At 46.1% G+C, this 25,606-nt stretch overlaps 1 protein-coding gene and 1 long non-coding RNA gene across 4 annotated transcripts in view; one reads left to right on the top strand and one right to left on the bottom strand.

Annotated features, from left to right (window-relative positions):
• Positions 1-24,288, bottom strand: part of LOC138527498 (uncharacterized) — a 126,457-nt gene extending 102,169 nt beyond the window's left edge. For both annotated transcript variants that reach the window (XR_011283940.1, XR_011283939.1), the window contains exons 1-2: positions 24,161-24,288; positions 23,172-23,361 (exon numbers count right to left, since the gene is read on the bottom strand). This is a non-coding gene — a long non-coding RNA (uncharacterized lncRNA). The remainder of the gene's footprint in view (positions 1-23,171; positions 23,362-24,160) is intronic.
• A 309-nt stretch (positions 24,289-24,597) lies between these two features.
• The window catches only part of MTA1 (metastasis associated 1), a 1,118,686-nt gene continuing 1,117,677 nt past the window's right edge, over positions 24,598-25,606 (top strand). For both annotated transcript variants that reach the window (XM_069638739.1, XM_069638738.1), the window contains exon 1: positions 24,598-24,733. In XM_069638739.1, coding sequence (XP_069494840.1) covers positions 24,706-24,733 — 28 coding nt within the window. In that variant the 5' untranslated portion in view covers positions 24,598-24,705. The remainder of the gene's footprint in view (positions 24,734-25,606) is intronic.

Below are 25,606 nucleotides of genomic sequence, written 5' to 3'. Positions count from 1 at the left end.
GCAAGATAACATCTGTTCCCTTATGGGTACTGTAAACCTTGCCCTGTTTGTACGACCTTACTAGGTAACTCATTCTCTTTTCTGTCATGAATGTCCCTGCTACTTTGTGGAACGCGTACACTTCTGGGGCCATGCAGGAGTGCCTGGTCCGCACTGTTCCAAAGAGTTTCCCCCACTGGATAACCTTGCTATGGTGGATACCCAAGTCACTCCTTCCCCCACTGATCCGCTGGTGAACTAAAGCCCCAGTGAACAGTGAGGTTGGGAGGGACTCAGTAGAACTCAGAGCCTCTGGTACAATGTGCGAGGGGGGGGTCTGGATGTAGGCCTAGGGGTAAGTAAGTGCAGGCATTCAATATGTGTATGTCAGCTTCTCCCCCCCCACCTCTCCCTTATGTCTCCCCGTACGTATGCTGGCTGGCGAGCAGGCGATTGTGCTCAACGTGCTTAGATGAAGAATGAGGGCTTGAGGTGTCGGGTAAGCATCCAACTCCAGTTTTTTTACTGTGAGTAATGGTCCAGGCTTTTTCTTGGTTGTCGTTGTCCAGGGTTTTTGCCATCAAACATAGTCTTCGATTTGTCTATAAACGGTGGTGAAGGGAACGCAAGGGGCACAGGGGATGAAGGGAGCACAGATGTAATTTCAGGCATTGGATGGGCCAAGATCAGGTGCTCTTCAGGGATCACAAGGACAGGCACATGAAGGGTAGGGAGACTGCACACACCTTGCCAGGCTGGAGGCATCTGCCTGTATGCAATCTGTCCAGATCCAAAGGTTGTCGAGAAGGGCAGCCGTATCTCCAGCCAAATTTTCAATACATAGAGTGTTACTGCAGTTAATTGACTGCCCTTGGTACCTGCACAGGGCTAAGTGCACATGACATAGCGCATCTGCTACCCCCATCTCACTTGGGATAAACACCTTAGGAATGCCAGAAGCATAGGGATGAGAGAGTAGATGTAGCCATATCCTATGGATCTCTCTCTCCCCACCTTCCTCATATAGCCATGCCATACATTGTCAGCTGTGAAACCATTTGCATTCATTATGGGATTTAATTTACCATTATTGAAAAAAATCGTTTATCAGCATTTCTTTTTCCTCTTAACATTTTCTCCTCAGACTTCATAAGATTAGAAAACTTTGATTTGTTTCCAGTTGTACTGTTTGTCATTTTCAGATATGATGACCCAAGGATAAAAAATAAAATAAAATTTAAAAAAATTAAATAAATAAATAAATTAAAAAACGCAAAAACATTAATTGTTACACATTAAAATCGTAAACATGCCTTTTCTTATGCAGAAATTATGTAAACTCCATATCTCCATTTGGACCCCTCTTTGCGCTGAAACGAACAGTGAATCCTTAGGCCGTACTTAACTTCTATGCCTGTTTCTGTGCAGATGGAGGGCTGCCGGTAACCCTTTGAGTGGTTTTCAGGTGGAGCCAACCCAAAAACGCCACTTGTTCCAGCGACGCACAAAAGGTGCACTCGCTGCTTTCTCCCGTTGTCTGTTGGTGAGGAGACACAACCTGTGATGATATAATCTTAACACTTTTCATTAATGCTGTAAGATACTCTTTAAACTTCTCTCCTAAGACTGCTGCAGTCTTATGTGCATCTGATGTCATACATGTAGGTGATCGAGGTGTACTCCAATACAGCCGGAGCCCCTTCAATAGTATTTATGAAGCCCCAACTCGCTGCTGCCATCTCCTCCCCTGCCTCGTTAATGTGCACCCACCTGCACACCAAACCGACACATAACCGACTACCGAACCCTCTGACGCCTTCAGCACAACAGCCTCACTGCTGGCATACGCACACCCTATGCTTGCAAATACGAAGGTCAGGAGCTCACTGTAAAATAACACCCTGCAGAACTAGAGCAAACAAATCCCTCCACGATACTACCAAACCCATGAAGCTCATCTCACCCAGCTATGCCTGGCGTGTCGCCACCCATATTAAACTACCTACAGAGCGCCCCAAAAACCACAGCCTCGCTCTCTACCAGACCACAAGCTGCATCAGGTCCCATAACTCACCACACAGCCCCTGATCTCTCAACCACCAGCGACTAGCTTTCGTAATGCAAACCTCTAACTTCACATACCCCCATGCTATAAACCCCTACCCCACTCCTCTCCACCACGACTGAGGACACCATCTCATGCAGTTAATGTTAGTACAGATGCAACCTCGCTCCCCAGAGTGATTGCCTACACCCTAAACCAGCCCAGCGACTCTCACACACACTCACAGGGCCCCCTGCCTCACTAACCCTCCAGTGTGCCCTCCACAACACCAGGTCACTCATGGCCCACCCACATGAAATATGCAACCTCCTCACTGCAGAAAACCTGGACATCCTCGCCCTGACAGAAACTTAGCTTGCCCCCACGGCTGTCCCAGCCTTATCCATTGCCGCCCAAACAGGCTATGCCATGCTTGGATGCGATAGACACAAAAAAGGGTGGAGAGTAGCCCTTATCTACAAGGACTCCTCCCTCACACTTTATACCACCAATTTCACTGTACTACCGAATTGTGAAACCCTGTCTGCTAAACTAAAAGGCTCACCTAATGCCACTTCACTATCCACCTCATCTACCGCCCTCCTGGCCCCATTGCCTCATTCCAGGATGACCTCAGGCAGCTTATCTTCTCCAACCTCAAACCATCTATGCAACTTCTTGTACTGGATGACCTCAACTTGGGGTTCAATTACCCTACCACCAACTCAAACGCCATTGCCTTATCCACCTCTCTGGCAGCCTTAGGCTGTAACAAACTTATCACAGAGCCAAGGCACGCCCAGGGCCGCACCCTGTACTGGCTGCTGAAGCATAAAAGTAACATCTCCATACTTTACAATCGACTAGGTCCATGGTCAGACCACCATATCATCACCTTCACCATTCCTACCAGTAACAAACGTCCTAGAATCGAGCCTGCCACATCTAGCACCATGGCCCGCAGCTCACGCAATTTGACCAATAGCAACATCATCCCCCTCATCAACCTTCCTCTCCCTTGCATACATGATCCCAAAGCCCTGGTTGATCATTACAATGCCTTGTTCCAGAAGGCTATCTACCACCTGAAACCCCTCGAAGCTAGGAAATCCAAGAACCCAACACACCTTAACTCCTAGTTTACCCCAGACCTTTGTGCCGCTCGAGCTGCAAAGAGAGCAGAAGAAACCATCGGCATAAAGAACCTACCCACGCCAATAAAACCAACCTCTACAAATTGTCGCTCCACTACAAACAATTTATACTGAGTTCTAAAGCAACTACCTATGACAAAAGAATCTCCAAAGCCGCCTCCAGCTCGCGTTAGCTTTTTGTCATTTTCAGGGAATTGTAAACTCCCATCTCCCCTCCATCGACCGTCCTGAAAGACACTGCCAGGTGTAACAAAATCCAAGACACCTTCACAAGCAAAATTAGATAGTCACAAGCCAAAATAAAAAAAGGCATACGGACCTCAATACCAGCTACTTGCTCTTCACCGTCCCTTGCCCAAAAGCACTTCCCTCCAGTCAAGTTCCAGCTTATTAGCATTTCTTCCCTTATCACCATCATCGCTGCGCTCAAGCTTTCCTGCTGCAAGGGGGATATATGCCCAGCCTCCCTGCTCAAAGAATGCGCTGCCCGCTAATCCGGCTCATTGCCTCCATCATCAACTCCTCCTTCTCTACCTGCACTGTCCCTCCTGCCCTGAAAGAATCCTGATCTCCCCGCTGCTGGAAAACCCTCCCTCGACCCGGCCATCCCTACCAACTATCGCCCCAACACAACAGTCCCATTCCTTCTGGAATTCATGGAAAGATCGGCTTAGGTTCGAATTCAGTCCTTCCTAGAACTCCATGACATTCTGGCGGCCCGTCAATCGGCCCTCTTGGACTTAAAAAGCAGTTTGATCACACAAACGACCAGGACACCGGATCTTTGCTCGTACTACTTGACCTCTCAGCGTTCACCCTAGTTGACCACCAGATCCTCTGTCGTGCCCTCACAGCCTGAGCTCACTTTTCCATGGAAGCAGCCAACTGGGTCACCTTATTCTTGGCCGAGAGATCCTCACGAGTATTCACTGGACTGGCTGCGGCCACACCAACACCCACATCCTGCAGGGTACCCCAAGGCTTTGGTGTCTCGCCTGCCATCTACAACGTGTACACCAAGCCCCTGTTCGACCACCTCGATGCACTGGGGATCTCTTACACAAACTATGCAGACAACACCCACATTCTCATCCCCCTTACCGGGGACCACCCTAAAGAAATCCTCAAAATAATTCTTTCTACAAAACTATCCTATCCTGGATGGCCACGCAGAGCCTCTGCCTCAATGACGACTAAACAGAGCATCTCCTCATCGGGCCCCCTGCGCGTCTGACAAAACTACCTTGTGACTTAAAATCTTTCATCATTGACAGCCCCACCAATGCTGTCGCCTCCCCCGTCAAAACCCTTGGCGTCTATCTCGACTCTTGCATGACCATGTCCCACCAAGTCAACCACATTGCGTCATCATCCGCTTATGCCACCAAGCTTATGAATGCCAGCAAACCTTTCCTTTCCACCACCAAACACCTTTTAGTTTCTAAGGCCCTCAGAGGATCAAAACTGGACTACTGCAACTCCATACTCTGTGGCACCTCTGAATAGAACCTACACAAACTTCAAACAATACAAAACAACACGCTCAGGGCTGCACTTGACATGGGTAAATGGGACCACATCTCTGTGGCCAGAAAACTGCCCATTGGTTACCAGTCAAGGACAGAATCCACTTCAAAATTCTGTCCCTCACACACTGCTGCCTGTCGAACGACACAACATGCTACCTTGCTGAAAAAATAAACAGGACCACATCCGCAAGACCTCCTAGATCTTATTACAATCATTGCCTTATCACACCCAGGTTCAAGTGGACTAGAGCAGGTGGGGCCAGCTTTCTGGTCCACGCACCGTCACTCTGGAACAAGCTACCTACCCACCTACGTGACGAACCGTCCTACAACGCATTCAGAAAACAGCACAAAACCTACCTGTTCAACTGACGCTGTCCCCCCTCGTCCCCTTCCGGTTAGAAACCAAAGGGTGTCTCACCTGCTAGTCCCCGGGGATCTCGCTCTCCGGTGGCCAGGGCACGGCCATCGCCTTTGGATCCAGACCCTGTGGGTGTCCCAGTGCAGGAGGATCACCTGGGTGAGCGGTCTCGGGGAGTGGGGGTCAGGAAGCCGGTGGCTAAACACGGTTTTCCTCACTTTCCCTTACCCATGATCCCTCCTATTTCAATGTCCCAACTACCCCCACTCCACACAAACACTGGGCTGAGGAAGGGGGTGACTGAGAATAATAATGCTAACACTTAAACATCATATTGGCCATGTCCCGCTAATTGGTTCAGGCAAAGTCAGGCACATACATCTGATACCAATTAGCTCTGCTCACACGGAAAAAAGGCGTAATGTAGAGAAACACTCTGAGCAAGGTGGAACACGGGTAAGAGCAGAACATCCGGGGCGAAGGTGAACCTACTGGAGCAGAGCAACGGACTGAGGGATGAGAGCCACGGGTGGAGAACCCCAGAAGTACCCTGAAGGAGGTCGTTGACATCAAAAGGCCGCAAAAGACACGTGGTAAAGGCTGAATACCAAACAAGAAGGCTGCATTATCAATGACACCAGCAACCCTCCCGGGTGAACGGCAGAATTGGGGAGACAAGGCCAAGCCAGTGGTACTACCTTGACTAGTAAACTGAAAGACAGTGAAGTGAAGACAAGAAAGAAACGCACACAGCCGGTGAGTTGGCAAGCAACGTTAGAGACCAGTGTGTGCTAAAGAAAGATTGAAAAGGCAACATTATATTGCACAATTGAAGGCTGCACGCGTGTGGATGAGACGCGAAGAAAGGCAGACCTGCGAATGAACTTTGAAGTAACAATAGCTGTAAAGTCAGCGATACTGAGTAACGGAGTGGTTCGGCGAAAGAAGTAGCCCAACGAGTAAGTACCTGTGAAAGGTGAAACGTTTATATCGATAAAGTGAATGAACTGTAAAAGCTAGGGGATTGAAACTGACCCCGAAAAAAGGGGACGAGTAAAAAGGTGAACGTTGAACTTTGGTGCATAATACAGTGAACTACCCAGACCAGGAAGCACCGGGGCAAATTACATAGGAGTGAGTTGAAAGCTGGAAAATCGAAGTGGTCCTGCGCAGGTCTGTAGAAAAAAAGGCACGCACATTCGAAAGTCTTCAACATCAGGAAATGGTCCGAGCCAGACTGAGGGAGACTGAAGGTGTAATAAATTAGGTTAAGGGAACCCCTAAATTAGGTGAATTAAGCTAGGGGAAGGCAACACAGGCAAGTATTTTGTTTTGCTATAAAAAAGGTCAGAGCCCAACTGAGGGAGACCGATGTGAACTTTTTGGTGAACTGTGTTTCGGAAATTGGATATTAAGACTTTAAGATGGAAGGCCAGGTGGCCCTCGATCCACGTCTTGAAGAGTTAGAGTGTGTCATCTTGCCTACAGGGACCTCCTTACTCCATGCTATCCAACGCGGGGAGGAGAGATGACTCAGCCACATTTAGGGCCTCATTACACGGATGGCGGTAAGGGTTTACCGGTATTTTACCGGTAAACCCTTTCCGCCTTACTACGAGGTCCCTTTGCGGTTTGGGGAAATTAACGCCTGCTTTTTGCAGGAGTTAAAAACCAACCCGCAAAGGGACCAGGGAGCTAATTACGGTACCGCAATTTACGGTACCGTAATTAGCGCCTTCCCCATTCCCATAGAGCCCTATGGGGCAAAAATGGGAATGGGGAAGGGCAATGGTGGAAGGGGGAATTACCGCCCCGCCAACCTTGGAATAGGGCGGTAATTCCCCTTTCCACCAAGGAGGTGCCGGTATTTTACCGGCATGAACCATGGCGCTAATAGCGCCATGGTTCACCGCCATCCGTGTAATGAGGCCCTTATTCTTTACATTAGAACACTGTCTTTCCTTTGCATACATAGGCTCCTTTTCACACTTTTTTGTACAAGATATAGGGCAGGCATTAGGTTTTTGTTAGTATAGGCCATTTTGATTTGACAGACTCAACTAGGACTGTTTTATTTATTATGTGATGGTCGGGACTACTCCCATTTTAGCTACAGGGAAAAGTAGGAGTTTCTCCAAACCCATTGAAACTTCAATAAAGGTTTTACAAATTGTACCTTTTGTGTCAGTGTCATACTTGTGATACCATTCCTCCTTTACACTGCTTTGCCATCATGCTGGTCCTAGCGCCTATGTGCCTGCGGGCTGTGTGTGCCGTTACAAATGTACAAAATAAATATGTAGCCCACGAACAGTCACGATTTCGTGAGGATTCAAATGGTGTTCCTTCCCTGGCTGATTTTGTATGTGAAATAAAGCTAGTGGAAGGCAAACAAACCATGTTTTAACTCTGCACACTATTTGACTAACCTTAAGGACCTTGTTGAGCCTCTCCATGATCCCGTTGGCCTGCACGTGGTACACTGAGCACAACTGGTGCTTTATTCCCAGCAGTGACGTGATTTCTGTGAACAAGGCATTAACAAAGTGGGCTCCGTTGTCAGATTTCAGAACTTCACAAAATCCCCACCTCACAAATACCTCTCTCACCAGAAATATCACAGCTGATTTAGCATCAGGGTGTATGCTGGAACTGACCTCAAGCCACCTGGAGAATGGACAAGCCACCACAATAAGATATCTGAAAATACTGCACCTCATTATCATGTCCACGAAATCAATCTGAAGCTCCTCGAATGGGCCAGAGGGCCTTGGCCAGATTCCCCCCCCCTCACTGACCGCATGTTATTTCCGGGATTGAACTCCTTGCACACTATACACTTCCCTGCAAATCTACTTACCTGTTCTTGCAAGTTAGGGATTAACCAATCCTCCATGAGCTCCGCTGCGATTTGTCATTGAGAAGTATGTGACGGTAATGTAGTTGAACTACGGCCAAAAGAAGCTGTTCTAAAGGTATTATTACCTTCCCCGTCACTTCTTGTCTCTAAAGCAAATCTGTGGATGTGAGAACACATTCTCTATTTTTCCAGAGCTCCTGTTCTTCTCTAGGTGCTTTCCCTTGTATTTCTATTATCAAGAGAACCAGTACTGCAGTGTACGGGGCTGGTAACTGTACTTGTTGGGGCACAGTTTCCTTTTTCTGGGAATCTGTGAAAGGAAAATATGCCTGTTCCTTTGCCTCCTTTTCTGCAGCATCATTTTCAAGAGCTATTGAATTAGTGTGGTTAGCATGGGTAGTGCTCTTCACTAGACCTATCTCTGCTGGCAAGGTTAACGCTTCAATCAGCCGGGATAGCATGCTGGCCATGGGATCCATCAGACCTCCTAAATCCTCTTCTCTGCCATCTTGATAACCCAGAATGGACGTGGAGGCGACGTACCCAGTGTCAGAATAAATGGTGACTGCCTTCCCCTTACACATTTCTAGCGCCTCTATAAGTGCCACCAGTTCCACCACTTGTGTAGAGTACTGAAAAAGCAACTGTTTCTTCAGGCTGGCTAAGTACTCCCCATCCACAAGACCCATGACAGCTGCACCCATATACCTCTCACCCATCTCTTGGTTGATGGTCGAAGATCCATCATCAAAAAACACCTCCCCCCCCCTTCCAGGGCATCCTCTTTCACATTCACCCCATCTTCCTCTTCTCCCTCAGATGTGGTGCAATTGTGAACAACATCCTCAGGGTGCACCGGCTCTGCTACAAATGTCACAGGATTTCGTCAGACAAGTCCCTTAGCAATAAGGTCGGATCAATGCAAAGTTGTTGGGGAGGAGCCATTCCTTGAAGAGGAGGGTTTCGAGCTACTTCCTGAAATGTAGATGTGAGAGGGCGAGTCTGTTGTTGCTGGGTAGGAGGCTCTAGGGGTGTAGATGGAGACTACGGACCTCATTACAAGCGGTCTGGAAATAAGGGAGCTGGTTGCACCGTACCGGCACCCTTTCGAGGTCGCCACAGTACAACTCTGCGGGCGGGGGCTATTGCGTCTGACAGGTCAAAGATCTCAGGCGCAACAGCATCCACCCGCACAGTTTTCATGGAAGCACCAGCACCATTGGGAATGGTGCTGTTGCTTCCGTCTGCCCACTCCCATGGAGTCTATGGGACTCTTTGCGAATGGGGAATAACATCTACCAGCGCCTGACCTCCTGATCCGCCGGGACTTGTAATGTCCCGGTGGCACCGGGATGTCAGGTGCCGGTAAAGTGTTACAAGTAGGGCGCCAACTGCCCGGAAGAATCAACCGGGTTACCGCCAGAGTCGTAATGAGGCCATACCTGTCTTCTGGTTCTTTCCTTCATGCACCGGCTGAGTTCAGGTCTGCGCATCTGCTTTCTTCTGGTGGATCATAGGCCTCAGGAGATGCTGAGTTTCTCAGTGAGGTAGCTTGAAGACTTCAGAGCAACAACCTTGTAGAAAATGCAAAATGCAGCAGGTTTTGACAATGATACATGCTTGCAGTGGGACCCTGTGCAGTTCGAGGAGGGTCGGTGTGGTGGGGTTGAATTTGCGGAGTCCTTTGAGTTATGCAGCAGCATTCAGGACATCTCACGGGTGCCAGGGTAGTCGCCGGAAGCCCTTCCAAAAAGGTATTGCCACCATCCAGTTGAGAGAGGACTAAGGCTTGCACAGTAGATCTGAAGATGTTTTATGGGCCTAAGAACTTGATTTTCAGCACGTGGCACCAAGACGTTTGTATCTTTCTTTGCTATGTGCTATTTGAAGGAGATGGGTTTGTTGATGTCGAAAGACTTGGCACAGGTGGCCAGTAAGGGTGAGAAGCCCTCAAGGTTTATAGCAGAGAGCCAGGTCTGCATGTAAAGATGATCAGTGTTGTTAGTCAGCAGTGGGAATTCAGTCATGGGATGGGCGAGGGATTCAGGTAAGCCTAAGACATCCAGCACTGGATCAATGTTTGGACCCGCCTTGATCCTGTAGATTTGATAGATGTCAAATCTTTACAATGACCAGTGTAATTATTATAGGGAGTTTGCCACTTCGAAGCCTGCCTTCCCGAATCATCCTGCTGAACAGACTGCTCAGCTGCCTCCTACTTGTCCTTTTTTGCAAACATTTCCACCACCTGCTTCGTTCAGTACACAATAGGACAGTAATACAGTCATATTATTGCACCATTGAGCCCGCTTGACCCATCTACTCCTTATGTGAATGCTCTGTTAGTGAGGAGAATGTTATGTGTTTAGTTGATACTGGAGCTTCTCGCTCGACTGAAAGATTCTGAATTTCCACATGTTCCTTTTTCAGAATTCTCAAGGTAAGATCACTTCAGGGTATGTAGTTTGGGGTCCTTGAGGCCTATGAATTACCAAATGTTCATTCTGCCCACGTTGCTGAATTAGTTGCTCATATGCATGCCTGTTTTCCGGCGAAGGGTAAGTCTGCCACGACCTACATTGATTGCCGCTATCCCTGTGGTGTTACACACGACTTCAGCATACTATGGAAGCAGTGCGATTATCTTATTTAAGGTCAGCTGACAAGCCTACATGTAATGGTTTGTGCGTTTGCCGCTTTGTTAGATGCACTTTTATTACTTTTAAATGTAAAACCCACAAGCTTTCTAGAGCAGTGGTAGCCAGTGGTATCCTTTCTACTGATAAATCTGCTTACACTGCAGCCCTTAAAGGGCCCCTGGCTCCTATAGATGTCCTTATCTTTGTTGCAGAAGATCAGTCTGATTGCCACTCTTTCTAGCCTGGCAGTGTTGCAAGATCTAGCTCCTGAACAAGAGAAGGCATACTGGTCTTGGAAAAGCTGCAAGTTATTTGCATCTGGAATATAGTCAAATACAATCAAGTTTAAGCCAACACGTGTTTCGAACCGACATGCTCTTCCTCAGGGCTTTTCAGTCTCAAAATCTCAACTTGCATTTCAATTTTGCAACACATGTATAGTGTTTGTGCTGTAAAAGAACAGTTTAATTGAAACTTGTAAAACCACATTTTCTAAGAAAACCACATAGTAAGTGAACAATGAATAATAATAAATCAAACCCCATTTCAAAACAAAATATACAGTGAATAGGAGACATAAAAAAAGTGAAGATATGAAGGTAAGGTAACGCTCATGGTTGACATGTAAAAACAAACCTAGAGGAACAAAGCAATAAAGAAACCATGGTTAGTTAAGTTATACTATTGCATTCTGCTTTCTTCACAACCTTCCACTGAAATGTCCATATGATAACCGTTTTCTTTCTCAAATGTACATAGTGACGTTACATTGATTGCAAAAAACAAAGCCAGGCGCCATGGCGTGTACACACCTTGTCCGAGTGAATGGAGAAAGTGCATTAATCCCACTACACAGTAACTTAGCATTGCGTTCCAAGTCATTAACCCAATCAAAGGGTCTATGTGGTGGTAAAGACACTGCTTTCTCTTTGTCAAACACTTCCCGCATATTATCTATACAGATCTGGTAAGTCTGTTCCACAGTCCAAATGCTAACCTAGGTCACTCCACCTTCCAGTAAAAATGCTGTAAGGCCCGACATGCCATGTAGATGGGTCTCGCACTACTTGGAAGCAAATGTTAATGTGCGTTCACCCAAATCAATTGTTGGATTATGGGTCACAAACCATGGCAAGCCCAGAAACACAAACTTGTGTGCTGCAATTAAATCGAATGTCAAGATCTCCTTGTGTCCTGGCCAACAGAACAACACAACATTCTCATAGGTTGCGTTTGGGTAGTAATCGGACCAGACAAACATGAACCATCCACTGATCTTACTGGTTCGGTCACTGTTTTGGTTTGTGTGACAACCCCCAATTTCTGGGCCAAGGTTATGTCTAGAAAATGTCCTGTAGCCCCTGAGCCGACATCGTCTCTTTGGTGTCTGAAAATAATGTTACTAATACATACACATGCAGTGTGTTACTTAGCACAGTGTTTGCTGTGGTACTTGGGAACTCTGATGCTGTCCGGCACGGCGAGAAAGTTCCCTCTACTGCCAAGCAATTTATTTTCCCCCTGACTCTGTTTTTTGCTTCTCTGCGCTGCTTAAGGGAGTGTTTGGGCATGTTCAGATGTAATGACCCGCCTTGCCACAGTAAACACAAATAATTGTTATGCCTCTGGTCTGTGGACAAGGACCCCTGTTTACTCTCTACTTGCATTGGTTCTTCCTCAGATGAATGTTAAGATCTCTCAACTTGTCTATACGAACGAAAGGAAGCAAGTCAGGTCTTTTCTTCTCCCCTTTTTGCTCACTCATTCTATGATCCAAACTTAATGCCAGATCTATTAATACACTACACGACTCTGGTTAAGGTTTAACATGAGCTATGGCATCTTTCAATTCTTCTTTAAGCCACCAATAAAAACGGACCGCTTGTTTAGGCTCTGGCCATTCAGTCTCTACCACTAACCTGTTAAACTGTGTCACATAAGTAACTAGATCCTTGGTTCCTTGCCAAAATGTTAACAATTCCTTGAATTGTGCCAAAGACACATTCCTATGATCATATAACCTACCAAATTCTATGGTAAACTGGTCCCAGTCATCCTTCGGTACTAGTGCTATTGCCCATGCGGGAGCATCCCCTGAAAGATAAGAGATAACACAAGCAATCCTGGCCTGCGTTGCTTCAAAAGCCGTTGGTTTACAAAGGAAATTGGGTTGAAATTGTGTCAAAAAGGTGGCATGCTTGAAAAGATCACCTGAAAATCATTCAGGTGGGCTAATGGTACACACAACTGTTGCTTCACCACAACCATAGCTGGTCTGGTTGCTGGGACTGGTGGGGAGTAAAAGAGGGTCCCTGCAAGAGGGTACCTTGGGCAATGAATCCATTAACGAGTTTTCAGTGCACTGGTCCCCTGTCTAGTATGCACTAGCTCAGCCTGAATTTTCTGTAATGCCTTTAGCACACTGGCTAAAGGCGGGGAGGTGGACTCAATTTGGCTTGGGTGGTGTGTATAGCCTGTGTAGGTGGCTCGTTATTATGTCAAGCTCTAAGGAGTGCATACAACTCCTCCCTAACTACGGAAGCCGAACAGGGTTATGGAGAAGTTGAGGATAGGTATGGGGAACTAGGGAAGAGGAACAGGTAACTATTTTTTTTACTCTTTGGATGCTTTTATTTGATGTGCAACATTTTAAATCAACAATAACAATAGGCATAGGTAACTTGATTGGATAGGGAAGGGGCGTGAGGGAAAGCAACATTCATCACTAATGCTCATATGCACCAAGCATATCTATGCCCCTGTATCCTGATACAGGTAAGACTTGCGTCACCTGTAGGCTAAATCAGCAAACACATAAAGCGTACCACATATAATAGCCCCTCAGTTAACAGACATAACAAGCACAGGGAATGGTTGCATGAATTGCTGTGTACAGCCACAATACAAATAAGCAACATGAAATGAATGATGTTAAAACATGACTTGCACAATGAAACATGGATATGCAGCTTCAACTTGTGTCCTGAGCAAGTGGACCTATGCCACAATTCTCCATGCAGTGCATTGTGCCAAGTACACAGCCAAACAGAATCAGAGGAAACACTGTTACATCACAGTATTGAAGTCATAACAACCAACTATAGAGGCATACTCTTAATTTGTGTTGCATACATTATACAAACATGTTTGCACCTATCTCATGCTCGAGGAGCCTTCCAAGACCTCCCAGAGCGAATGGATAAAGGCGTGTTAGCGGGATAAAGGTAATGCCTTTCAACTTGTCCCCAGGTGCCGGGGCTATGGCGGTGCTTCCTCAGCCTAGAACACCATTATGGCATGCCTTCCGACTTTGTTCTTCCCCAAGCGCCGAGACAACAGCAAAGAACCTGCAAGCCGCTGGGACGGCGATGAGGAGTCTGCGAGCCACAGGGGGGCAAACAACACCGGACACCCAAAACGCTGAAACAGAGCTCCATTACCCTGCCCATTCCTATAACAACAATAACAAGCACCATGCAGGGGTGGGACTTGAGAAGAGTTCAGCATGCGTGCACTCTCCAGGGATGATCAGCCTGTGCCTGGTGTCTCCGGCCACAGAGACCCCCATGCCCTCCCATAACCCCCTCATTTCTCACAGCTCCCCTCTCCGTCTCTTCTTTTGGGCTGTCGGCACACTTCAATGCAGATGACTCCCAACTATTTAACTCTTTCTCCTCCTTTTCTGATTCTTTGAATTCTGCTATTTCCGATTGTCATTTTCGATTCCTTTCCTTCACCTCAACTATCTCCAATACTGCACAACCCTGTCACCATCATCTCTTCAAGATTACAAAAGCTTGTTCCTTCCTCACTTTCCATGCTACCAAACCGCTAATTAATACTCTTATCGTCTAACGACTTGACTATTGTTCTTGTCTTCTTCTTGGTCTCCCTGCTTCCCATCTGGCCCCTTTGCGCTGCATCATTAACTCTGCTGTTCGCAAGCTTTGCTCCATTTTATCTCGCTGTAGGAGGAGCAGTTATATGCCTCTGCAGGAAATCCCGCCCCCTACCAAATATAACCCCCTTAAGCTCTGAAGGTCCAAGGGAGATATGCTTGGTTTCACTTAGGAGATGTGAAAGTCTACAAAGGCGAGACCCTTCCTCCCACTGTTGCCGATCCAGAAGCAAGACAAGAATAAGAATTTCAGCTAGTGCAGACTCGATCGATGATGAAGAAGAAGGACGATAAAGCAACAACCAGTGAATGATGCAGCTTTAGTATGGACTAGAAGTGATACTCCTTATAGATATTTTAGCAGGAGTACAAAGACGTACAGCGAGTTTTAGTAGGCCAGAAATGAACTCTACAAACACATTGAAGCAACAAAATGATGCCTAAACGTCAGTTCTTGATCAAAAATTAGAAACAAGCTCAGTATCCAGATTCATTTCTTGGTGCATACTTGTTCATATGGTTCTTACTGATAGTGATGTGCATCGGCTTGTGCTTACTGTTTTTGTATTTATCCTTCAAGCTTATCCTGCTCTTGTCAGAAGAGACGTTGATATTCACACTTTTTTACAGGATCCTAAAAATGGCCCTGTGATCAGAAGACTACTCATTGCAATAATAGAACACATTTTACAGTTGTAAGTATAAAATAATGTTTTAATAATTGTAGCGAAAATGAGACATGTAGAAGCTGGCACAGTTCTAGAGAATAGACAAGTGCAGCCAGTACCAGGATGGCACGAAAGGTGGATGTCCATGGTCTTGTGCAAAGTATAAGCCTGTATGATTACTCTTTTTTTGTCTTTCTGTTCCTCCTGTTTCACACACTCTATCACTCTCTATCATGTTGGTACTCCTGATAGGACAGATGCCCTATGGCCCTCCCCACTGTGAGAACTACTTTTGATTCGCTTCATGGTCATTACACAAACTGCGATGGAGATCGAAATGGTCGTTTCCGCTTCAGGATGATTATATCAAAACCCCACAGATGGAAAAGCAACCTGGATGGGAGAGTAAGAAACTTGAGTACCCTGCAGACGGACAGGAGGAGGTAGTCATGAAAGACATGAAGAGAATGGAATGCCCTGATATAACAGAAATAGCTGGATCGCCTGGATGTTGGGAACCGAAGTCTTAGTCTATGGGCGAGTGAAGTCCAAGACGGGATGGGAAGGAGGACGGATGTCCTTTGCAGCTCATTTATTGAAGTCAAAATATGTGCAAGAGGTGCAAAAAGTAAACAATGGATGTTTGAAATCATGGGCTAGCATGCCAAACTACTGACATGGGTAAAAGATTAATCAAGTCCAATGGTTGTGGTTCCATTGGCAAATTTATCTATTTTATTTATAAAGGGCACAAAGCAGCCCTGGGGCATCGTGGCGCTGTTATAGCAGTGCTTACTTAGTTACACAGAGAAAGAGACATGGGCACCTGTCTGTGGTTCTTGGTTATAGTGAACATTTTGCAGGCAGGTGAGCAGTTACACAGAAAAACAGTGAAAATGATAAATAAAGCGATGGGGGGTGTGAGTGGGGCGGGGGGGGACTGGTGAGTGGGAAGATGGTAATGGTGAGCTTATCTGAAGAGCTTGGTTTTAAGTGATTTGCATAATGCTATATAGGATGTTTCATTACGCAAGGTAGTGGGGAGGGTGTTCCATTGCTTGGGGGCAAGGAATGTGAAGCTGGTACCTCCTGCTTTGGCTCTTTTGATAGTGGGGACTTTAAACTGGTTGGAGTGGTGTGCCCTGATGGGTCTAGAGGATGATACTTTGGCAATTCTTTCTAACAGATACTGGGGGCTATGAGAGATAGGCATTTGTGGGTTATGGACATGGCTTTAAATAGTATCCTCTCTTTGACTGGAAGCCAATGGGCTTTTTGTCTGGCACTGGTAATGTGCTCTCTTTTGAGAATACTAAGGGCAGCCCTTAGCGCATTATTTTGGATAACTTGAAGGCAGTTCAGGTTTTTTGAAGAGGTGCCGGCAAACAAGATGTTACAGTAGCCTAATTTGGCTCCAACAGTGGCTCTGGCTATGGAGAAGCGGTTAGTCTTAGATAGGAATGGTTTAACCGCATTTATTAGTTTAGTTGTGAGGGAGGCTGAGGGCGCAATGGCACTGACTTGGCGTGTTATTGAGAGCGTGGAATCATTGTATACCCCAAGGGTTTAGACGGGTGTTGAGACTGGGATTTAAGAGTCGCCAATGGAAAAGGAATTGTATTATTTGTCAAGCTGGTTTAGAATTTCCTTGGGGCCTACTAAGAGGAGCTCGGTTTTATCCCCATTAAGGCATAATCCATTGGTTGCCATCCAAGCTTGGATGGTGGCGTAGGTATTACCGAGTGATTCTGCATCTGTTTTGTATGAGCCTGTTAGGGCAAGGAGAACTTGGGTATCGTCTGCATAGTTTGTGTATGCTATGCCGAGGTTGTCCAGATCATTGAAGAATGGTAGGGTAAAGAGGTTGGACAGTGTTGGGGAGATGCAGGAGCCCTGTGGGACTCTGCAGTGTATGGTGGTGGGAGCTGCGCAGGCCTGCTCTGAGAATACCTTCATGGCTCTCCCCTCAAGTAATGAGGTAATCCAGGCCGTGGCTTCTTGCGAGAATTGGGCAGAATTAATGAGTTGTTTACAGAGTGTGGGGTGGTCCACCAGATCGAAAGCTGCAGACATGTTGAGAAGGAGGAGATGCGCAGGCTTTCCTTCATCCATTATTTCACCCAGTTGATGCTTTAGGTCTAGGAGTGCTGTTTCAGTTCTGTGACCGGGAGTGAAGCCAGATTGCCTCTTACCTAGGATGTTGTTGGATTCTAGGAAGAGTTGGATTTGATTAGATGACGCTTTGTCCAGGATTTTTAATAGAAAGGGCACAGTGGTGATGGGTCTATAGTTGTTTGGTGACTCTGGGTCTAGGGATGGTTTCTTCAGCATGGGCCGAACCCAGGTCCCCTTCAGGCATGAAGGGACAGTGCTTGAGGCGAAGGAAGCATTAATAAATGCTGTCAACAAAGGTGTTAGCGTTTCTGCGCAATCTTTGATGAGATTGGCCAGGCAGACATCACCCTTAAAGCTGGATGGTTTTATGCTTTCCATAATGGCTAGTAGTTCTAGTTCAGACACATCTCCTAGTGTTATAAGAAGTGAATTTTGCTGCTGTAATGTCTTTTTTGTAATGAGCGGCAAGTTTCATGTAAGCTAGTAGGGTGGAGTCCTGGGGGTTAGCATGTCAGTTTTTAAGTGCTGTACGTTTAAGGGAGCATAGTTCTTTGAGTTAATTTGCGAACCAGGGTTTGGCGTGAATTACGACTTTGTGCTTCCGAAGGGAAGGAAGAAAGCATGTGGGAGATAACATAGGCTGCAAAACTACAGTTGATGTTTCCAGAATGAAAGCAGGGACAGCCGTCCTGATGGATCGATATTGGGCTTAAGGGCCTAGAGCCTACATGAAGCTGCCCAAGGAATGGGGAGGGATGTGCTCCTTGGTGCACATCCATGTTCCAGCGTTAGTGATTCTCCATGTTCAGGTCACTCTCAGGAATTTCTGAAAGTAGATACCCATTTTAGAAGGAGAAGATCTCTTGAATGTCTCAATCGAACCAGAAGAGAGACTTACTTCTCAGCTAAGTCAATAGAAGCATTTGATGGCATTCCATATGAGCACAGGTTGTTCAGCAAAACTGCTTCAATCTTCGTCTTCACGACAATCTTCATGCATGGGATCAAGACGATGGTCAATGCCAAATGGTTGCAAATTAAAAGATGGTAGCTTCTGCAGACAATCAACACCACCATAAAGGAATTTAATGCTATCAAGGAGGAGTTGAGGGCCATACGATTGAGGGCAATGCAGAACAGATATGTCCTTGACATGATTAGAGCGATGGAAGGAGGTGTTCGCGCCAAAATTGGGACATCATGTTGCACATTCATACCTTCTCACAATGACGAGGATGGGACCTTGATAGAGGCCCTAACGTTGCTGATGAACAAGCATAATCAGATGGAAGACGAGGCAGAGGATATTGCAGATGACAGTTGGTTTGCCTCCATATTCTCATGGATTCCACAGTGGATGGCGAACATCTTCAAGTTTCTTGGATCAGTATTGGTGATGTTTGGATTCTGTGTGATCAGGATAATTACACAGTGTAAGAAGACAGCAAAGAAAGCAGCAGGAATGAAGATCATGATCGATGTCGAATCAGGGTTTGCACCCAAGGAATTGACTGATGAAGATGTTAGAAAATACATAGAGGGCAGCATCGTAGCACCAGAAGGAACAAAGTTCCTGTATCCAAAGAATCACAAGAAGTACGTAGGACGATGTGTCTATTGTAATCCGAATGGACGGTGCAGCTACATAAGCCAGAGTGTGGATCAACATCTAAAATCAGCCGGCACCCTGAAGGGGGTGAAAATCTGGACTCTGAAGAAGCACTTCTTCAAGAGAAAATATCAAAATGTGGAGACCTGTGAAGATGTGTTTGATGACTCCACCAGAGGGGGGGAAATGTAGAGAAGCAATTACATGCCTCTGCAGGACGTCTCGCCACCCTACCACCTGTATGTTGGAAGCCTGCGATTGTGCCATGCTTGACACCAGCAGCTGTGACCATTCCACCGCGAATATTCGAGAAAAGGTATCCACTGAGAAAACCCTATCAAATGTATCCCCCGAAGAGACGACAATCTGAAAGAGGAGCTGGTGACGTCACGAAAAACAAGCGTGACACCTTGAGAATACTGGCTAAAAAAAAAATATGGACCTTATAGAAACCGATGACAAAGTTAAGAATTGAGTAAACATTCATATGCAAAAAGAAGATTGCACATGTGAAGTGCTACAAAAATGCAAGCCGTTCAATAACTGTACAGATGCTGTAACGCAAGTAGATCAAGTAATCTTAGAAGCTGGCTATAAGTAGTGAATAGACTGCAGGCGAAGCCGCCATTGTATAGAAGTTGGACATTGGTGTCATGAATTTAGTAAGCCCAAACCCTTGGAGAGGAAAGGCCGAGAGCTGTGTCGCAGCAAGAATTCGATGAGATTGTCGAAGAGTCTGGAAGGGCTGTCTGGCCTGGTGTCAAAGCTGAAGCAGCCAAGACTGGTTATCTATTCTTGAAGGCGTGGAACGTGAGAAGCTGAATCATCCCTTGTTAAGGTGAACACAAAGCGTGACAAGTTTTATTCATTTAAGACATTTAAATCCTGTAAAATGGAGCAAATCGTGGTCTCCAGAGCCAAGGATGGAAAGAGTTGAGCGTGGAGTTCTAGAATAACGATAGTGCGTGCTCACACTCCTTTATATTCCCAGAGACAAGAATACTCTGCAAGGCAAAGTTCAAAGACAATCTTCATGGCAGAAGGCATGGGTGATGAGAGATGTTGGGCTAAATGGGCGGGGAGGTAAAGTCACGTCCACCTCTTGGCAGCTGGGTTTGAGCTTAAGTGCTTCTAAGTGATCTGAATGTTCCCGACCTGGCACGAGCGTGCCAACCAATTGTAGAGGGACATATAACAAAAGGCCTTGTAGTTTGTGAGACAATCATATGCCGTGTACCTAATAGTGTAGAAGATGACTTGCTTTAGAGGTGGGCATAAGTTGTCCACCTGAAAGTAGATATCCAATCCCGATCCCATCCCTTAAAGTATACTTAGATGTTCCCCTGGAACAAATCACAAACACTTGCAGGTTTTTCTTATTTGCCACGTAGTATGACATCACTTATGACATTTTTAGTATATAAATGTGATTTTTTGTAAGATACGCCGAGAACTCGAGCGAACGTCCGTTGATATCTGTTGTAACTCCCTGTTTTAGATAATTGTTAATAAAACACTTTGCCATCTTCATGAGTTGGTTTGATTATTTGGTGTTGGAGTTACTATGCAACCCATCATTGCATGCACGTTACCCAAAGGGCCCTACACTCATCGCTCTTCTATTTCCTCTGCCCTTCGTTGGCTTCGCTGGTTATCCTTCGAAGCTTGTCTTCAATTCCCTTTCCTTTGTATCACATTTAAACATGCCCATGGGCTTGCACCGGGTTAATCTATGCTCCTTGTTTTCCATCTATATCCCCTCCCATCATCTCTGCTTTCGATCACAGTTCCTCATATCTGTGCTCAAGCCCCATTGCACTCAAACCAGTTTCCGTTCTTTTGATCTTCTTGCTCCCAAGTTCTGGATTGCCCTACTGCTGAACACTCCAGCCATGCCTTCCAACTCTATTTTTCGCACTACCATCAAAACCCATCACCTCTCTACTATGGTCATAATTCCCGCGGTTTTGGTTAAAAAATTAAGTTTTAAAGCGTTGATTGATTGTACCGTTTTAACATTGTCTGTACGTTGCTTTGGCGAAAGCACCTCATAAATCAAATAAAACAAACACACACTCCTGTTTTGGGAGCATGTTGAGGGCTTCTGGCTGTTTATCTTTAAGTTCTCGTTTGACAGACCTACGTGCCTCAAACTTACCACTTCAGGAACGAGATGACCAAACTCAGTGATTGGGGGGAGGGGTCAAACACTCTTCCCCTATTGCGGAGTCAGAATCTCTGAAAATACTTGGAGAAAGATCAGCCTTCTGCTGTCACCGTCATTAGATCCGAAGAAACAATGTCCCAAGAAGCCAATGTGATGTTGTGAGAATCAAAGCTTTTTTGGGGACAACCTCCACCTGGATACTACATTGTGTATTGAAAGGCAGTGGTGCAAAAAGTGTACATTGTCCAGTTGGACAAAGGAATGAGGAGTGCATTGCAAAGGGCATCGAAATCCTACATCATCCATTGCCCCTCACGGGGACGCAAAAGTCCTGCATTTCGCATTGATCTCCAAGGCGAACATGTCCATCTGTGGGTATCCTCACTGTTGAAATATCTGCTAGAAAATGGAAGGTACAAGTTCCCATTAATGGTTGATCGGCGCAAGCCTGCTTAGCCTGTCTGCTTCCACATTCTTTATCCCCAGGAGATGTGATTGCTGAGAGACCGATCCCAAATGTCCACTGCATGGCCGCACAACCAGCAGACCTGGCGCCCCCTTTGTTTGCGGATGTAATGCATGCAGTTTGTGTTGTCCATTTGGATCAACACGACCTTGCCCACAATGGAATCCCTTCAGGGCCAGAAAAATGCCCTATGTTCGAGCACAGTGATATGAGCTTTCTGATTTGCAAAAGACCAACAACCGTGAATCTAGCTTACTGCCTTCAGCAACAGGTTTGAATGGATTAATGACATAGATTGACTTCCAGATAAGTGGAATTAACCTGGTGCACTGTTGCCATCTAGATTGCAGCTATGGACAGTGCAATTAGTGTATGCAAACATTTAAGAAAGGACACTCGACCAAAGGGTCAAGTACCTTGAAAATGCTACATGGCTCTCTTAAGATTTTCTTGACTTGAGTAGTGGGCGAGTGGGTTTTCCAAGGCCTGCAGGAGCCTTTCTTCCTTTCCATAAGTGTTGGAGGAAAAGGTGGAAGAGGATACAGATGGGGACGCCACATCAAAGAGGGAAGCTGCTGCTAAGGCCGATGATGATAGCAGAATTAACAGTATGATGGCAGTTCCCTGTAACACAAGTCAAATTTCGCATTTATGGGAGTCACAGTGTGAGGCTTGCTCCAAATGTTTACAGCTTTCGCCAATACACATGTTTTAAGCGGCACCCCTAATTTGTCTACAATCCCAAGACAAATGACTGCGGTCAACACGCTTGCCTCAGCTGGAGGTTCTAATGGAGTGGGGAGTCCCAAAAACTCAGCCAGCTCTACCCCCCCAGCCTTCAATGAAACCCAGATCCTCTCCATGAGCTGTTTGAGCTTCTGATGCTTGGGGCGCTTTGAAGAATTAACGCTAGGCACTGGCAAAGGTGCAAGTTCGCTGATGATTGGAAACGCATGCAAAGTTTGGGATGGTGAAGCCATCATTAGTGTTTGGAAATGGTAAAAGAACTGTCCCAAACTTGCACCCTGGGTTGAGGTAGTCGCTGAGGCTCGGGCCCATGAGGCCAAGGTCCAGAAGGAGACCTTAAGGTACATTACCACCAATCAGTGAACCGTAGGAAGTGGGATGTAGGCAGATATTGTATGGATTAAGTCATAGGAGAACGCTCAATTTAAGGAACAAAAAAAAAAAATTTACAAAATAAAAAAAAGACTGACCACCGTAGGGGGGAGCCTTGCAGGTACTGCATCTGCTCTTGACGTAATGTGCTGATGGGTTGACCCTTGAGGAGATGGCAATGCCAAATCTATGTTGCCCAAGGGCACACTGCCATCTCTTCTGTCGTGGTACACTGCCATCTTTTCTAACGTGGTTTGTGATGCACCCGAGGGCTTGCGTCCAGCTTGCTCTTGTGGTGCCCCTCACCTTAGGCTTAGCAAAGCCCTTGGGACGAGACCTGAAAACGGTAGTAGAGTGTGCCCAGTTACAAGGCAAGGGATCCCCAGGTTGGAAACCCTGGGAGAAATCGCTAGCAAAGGCTCTGGTGAGCACTAGGGAAATAGCCATTATGAGGCAGAAGCCTTGAGAGTCTCAGGATTGCCCTTGGTAGCGCGGCAAAGAAGCACTGCATGAATCCCTACCAGGTATGGCTAGGATACCCTGGAAAAGATAGTATCACATACCTTCTTCTACACAAGACTCCACAAACCGGTGCAGATGATCCGGTGTGATCGCTTGGCAGGCCTCTTCCCAGCTTTTGTCTTTTCCTCAGAGTTCCGCATGATAGCGAATTGCAGGCCTCGAATGTGTCCCAATGATGGTCACTCGAATCAGATTGAGCATAAATCCCACGCCAAGTTAAGCATACATAACCTGAAGATAAAAAAAAACTGCTTTTATCCCAGACATAAAACAGGGGAAGGAAAGGCAGATGCCTGGACAGATATGAACAAAGAATGAAGAAAGGAAAAAAGAAGCACAGGTAAGACCTGCTGTGGAAAAGGTTCTGTGTGTGGAAAAAAAAGGACATGCCAATGGGTGGAGTTGGTATCCGATGAGACCATGCCCCACGCATTACCGGGCCCCTCTCTTTAATTTGGAAAAACATTTTTTGCTGTGCAAATGTGGGGGTCCCATCCCAATGTAATGGCAGCCATACTATGCAAGAAAGTGAATGGGACGCGAGACTCCAGCATTTATACACGTAATGCTGCATTAATGGCACTCAAAGTAAAGAGAGGTTCGCGTAAACAGGAGGGGGAGAAATAGATCTTGAGGTGCCTTGATTGCGCGCACAAAGAGCTCCATAATCCACAGCGCCAATGCTGTGCGCCTACAAACTAGCACGCTGCAGGATTAGGCACGCCAGTGCAGTATTCACTAAAGAATACTACAAAAATGAGCAGTTTTAAAGACTGACCATAGTATCATGTGTACTAAACAAAATATGATAGGATAAATACGGTCAATATCCTTCACAATGTACATTAATCTAGAAAGTAGTTCATTTTACTATCCCTAATACATGGCGTTCGAAAATAAAATATCTACTTATATCATGCATATACAATAAACTTTCAAAAAAAACGCCCACTTCTCCTTTCACGAAAAGCAACTTTACGAGTATGCTGCGGTCTCGTCCATAGTAACGTTTAACCTGTCAGACTCTTACCATATTTTCATTCATCGCCCTCCTCCTCATCTCCTCGATGAAGAGTACCGTTTTTGTCTAATTAATCAGATGTATTTGATTGCTTTTCTGTCTCCCTCCCGTCTCCTCGGCTCACATTTCAAGAGACGGGAGGAGGAAGCGGGCAGGGACGTGTGTGGGGAAGCCCGTGCCGAAGTGATTTCCCCTCTCTCCCAACCCCATCTTTTACCTCCCCTTTCCCACCTCTGTCCCCGTATTCCCCGTTGCTTCTCCCTCCTCCTCATCATCATCATCTTCATCCAAAAAGGCACATTACATCTTGCTCTGCCCCTTTAAATGCATTTCTCCTCCTCCTCACATCGACCCACCATATTTTTTTTTTACCCAAAAGCAAAAGACCCGGAGCTGTTGCCCCCATTCCCCCCCGCCTTGTTTGGTGTAACCTGGAGAAGAAAAAAGCTGTGAAAGGGGGGGCGGAAAGAAAGGGATAGAGGGAAGCAGAAAGCCTGGAGCAGGGTGAAGGAGGCCTGGGGGGGCAGTGCCACAAAGGTCCCAGCACAGCAGACATGGCTGCCAACATGTACAGGGTCGGAGGTAAGAGACACAGCAAACGCACGCACGAATTCCCGCTTTGTTGTTTTGTACCTTCGACAAATGCATATTGTGGGTTTATGCGTTGAGATCTATGAGTTATGGACCCGTGTCTCCCCTTTTGTGCATACGCGAGTTTTCTGCTAACACACACACACACGTTTGTATCCTACACGTGAATGTATATATTCCGCTCGTGAAACGCCAGTTTTAGCACTTTTAGTAGATGGGATGCGACCCCGTCCGTTATCTTCCGCTCCCGTATGCAGGCTGTCATTTAGTTGCATGGATCTTTTCTTAAATGCATATTTGCCTAGAGGGGTGTCTCTTATTTATTTTCCTTTGTAAACAACGAATGCAGCTTCCGAAGAAAACAAAGAGTTTCAGAGTCCCCAGCTGATATATTTATAAGGGGTGGGGGGAAGATAAACTGGTGGAACTGACGCAGGACGGGTGAAAAGGGCACATTTGTATCGATTGTAGCGTTTGGCGCTGGTTTTCAAAGATTTCTTCACACCAGCCCAACCCCTTCCCCGAAAAGATAAGTTGCAGGAACCATAGTTTTCTTTCCCCACTACTTTCTAGATTTCTTCCTCGCCAACAATGAAAATGAATTAAGAAATACAAAATGATGCCCAATTATTTTTTTGCCATAAAGTGGGATTTATTGACCAGTGTTTACATGAAGTGTGGCATCGTTCCTTTTTTACATGCTGCTGATGGTTGCCCTTTCTACTATTCAACTTCGCTATTTACATTGAAATGGGGAAAGTGGACATCTGAACATACACATTTCTCTGTTTTTGATACGTTTTCGCTGCTTCGGGCGGGGGGTTATTCCTTATCGGTTTACTCAGTACACCGACATTTTATCTC

Source organism: Ambystoma mexicanum, chromosome 14 (genome assembly GCF_040938575.1).
Source record: "Ambystoma mexicanum isolate Mex_15411 chromosome 14, UKY_AmexF1_1, whole genome shotgun sequence".
NCBI lineage: Eukaryota > Metazoa > Chordata > Amphibia > Caudata > Ambystomatidae > Ambystoma > Ambystoma mexicanum.
Note: the sequence above shows the minus strand (reverse complement) of the source record. Positions and strands in the feature narration are given on the sequence as shown.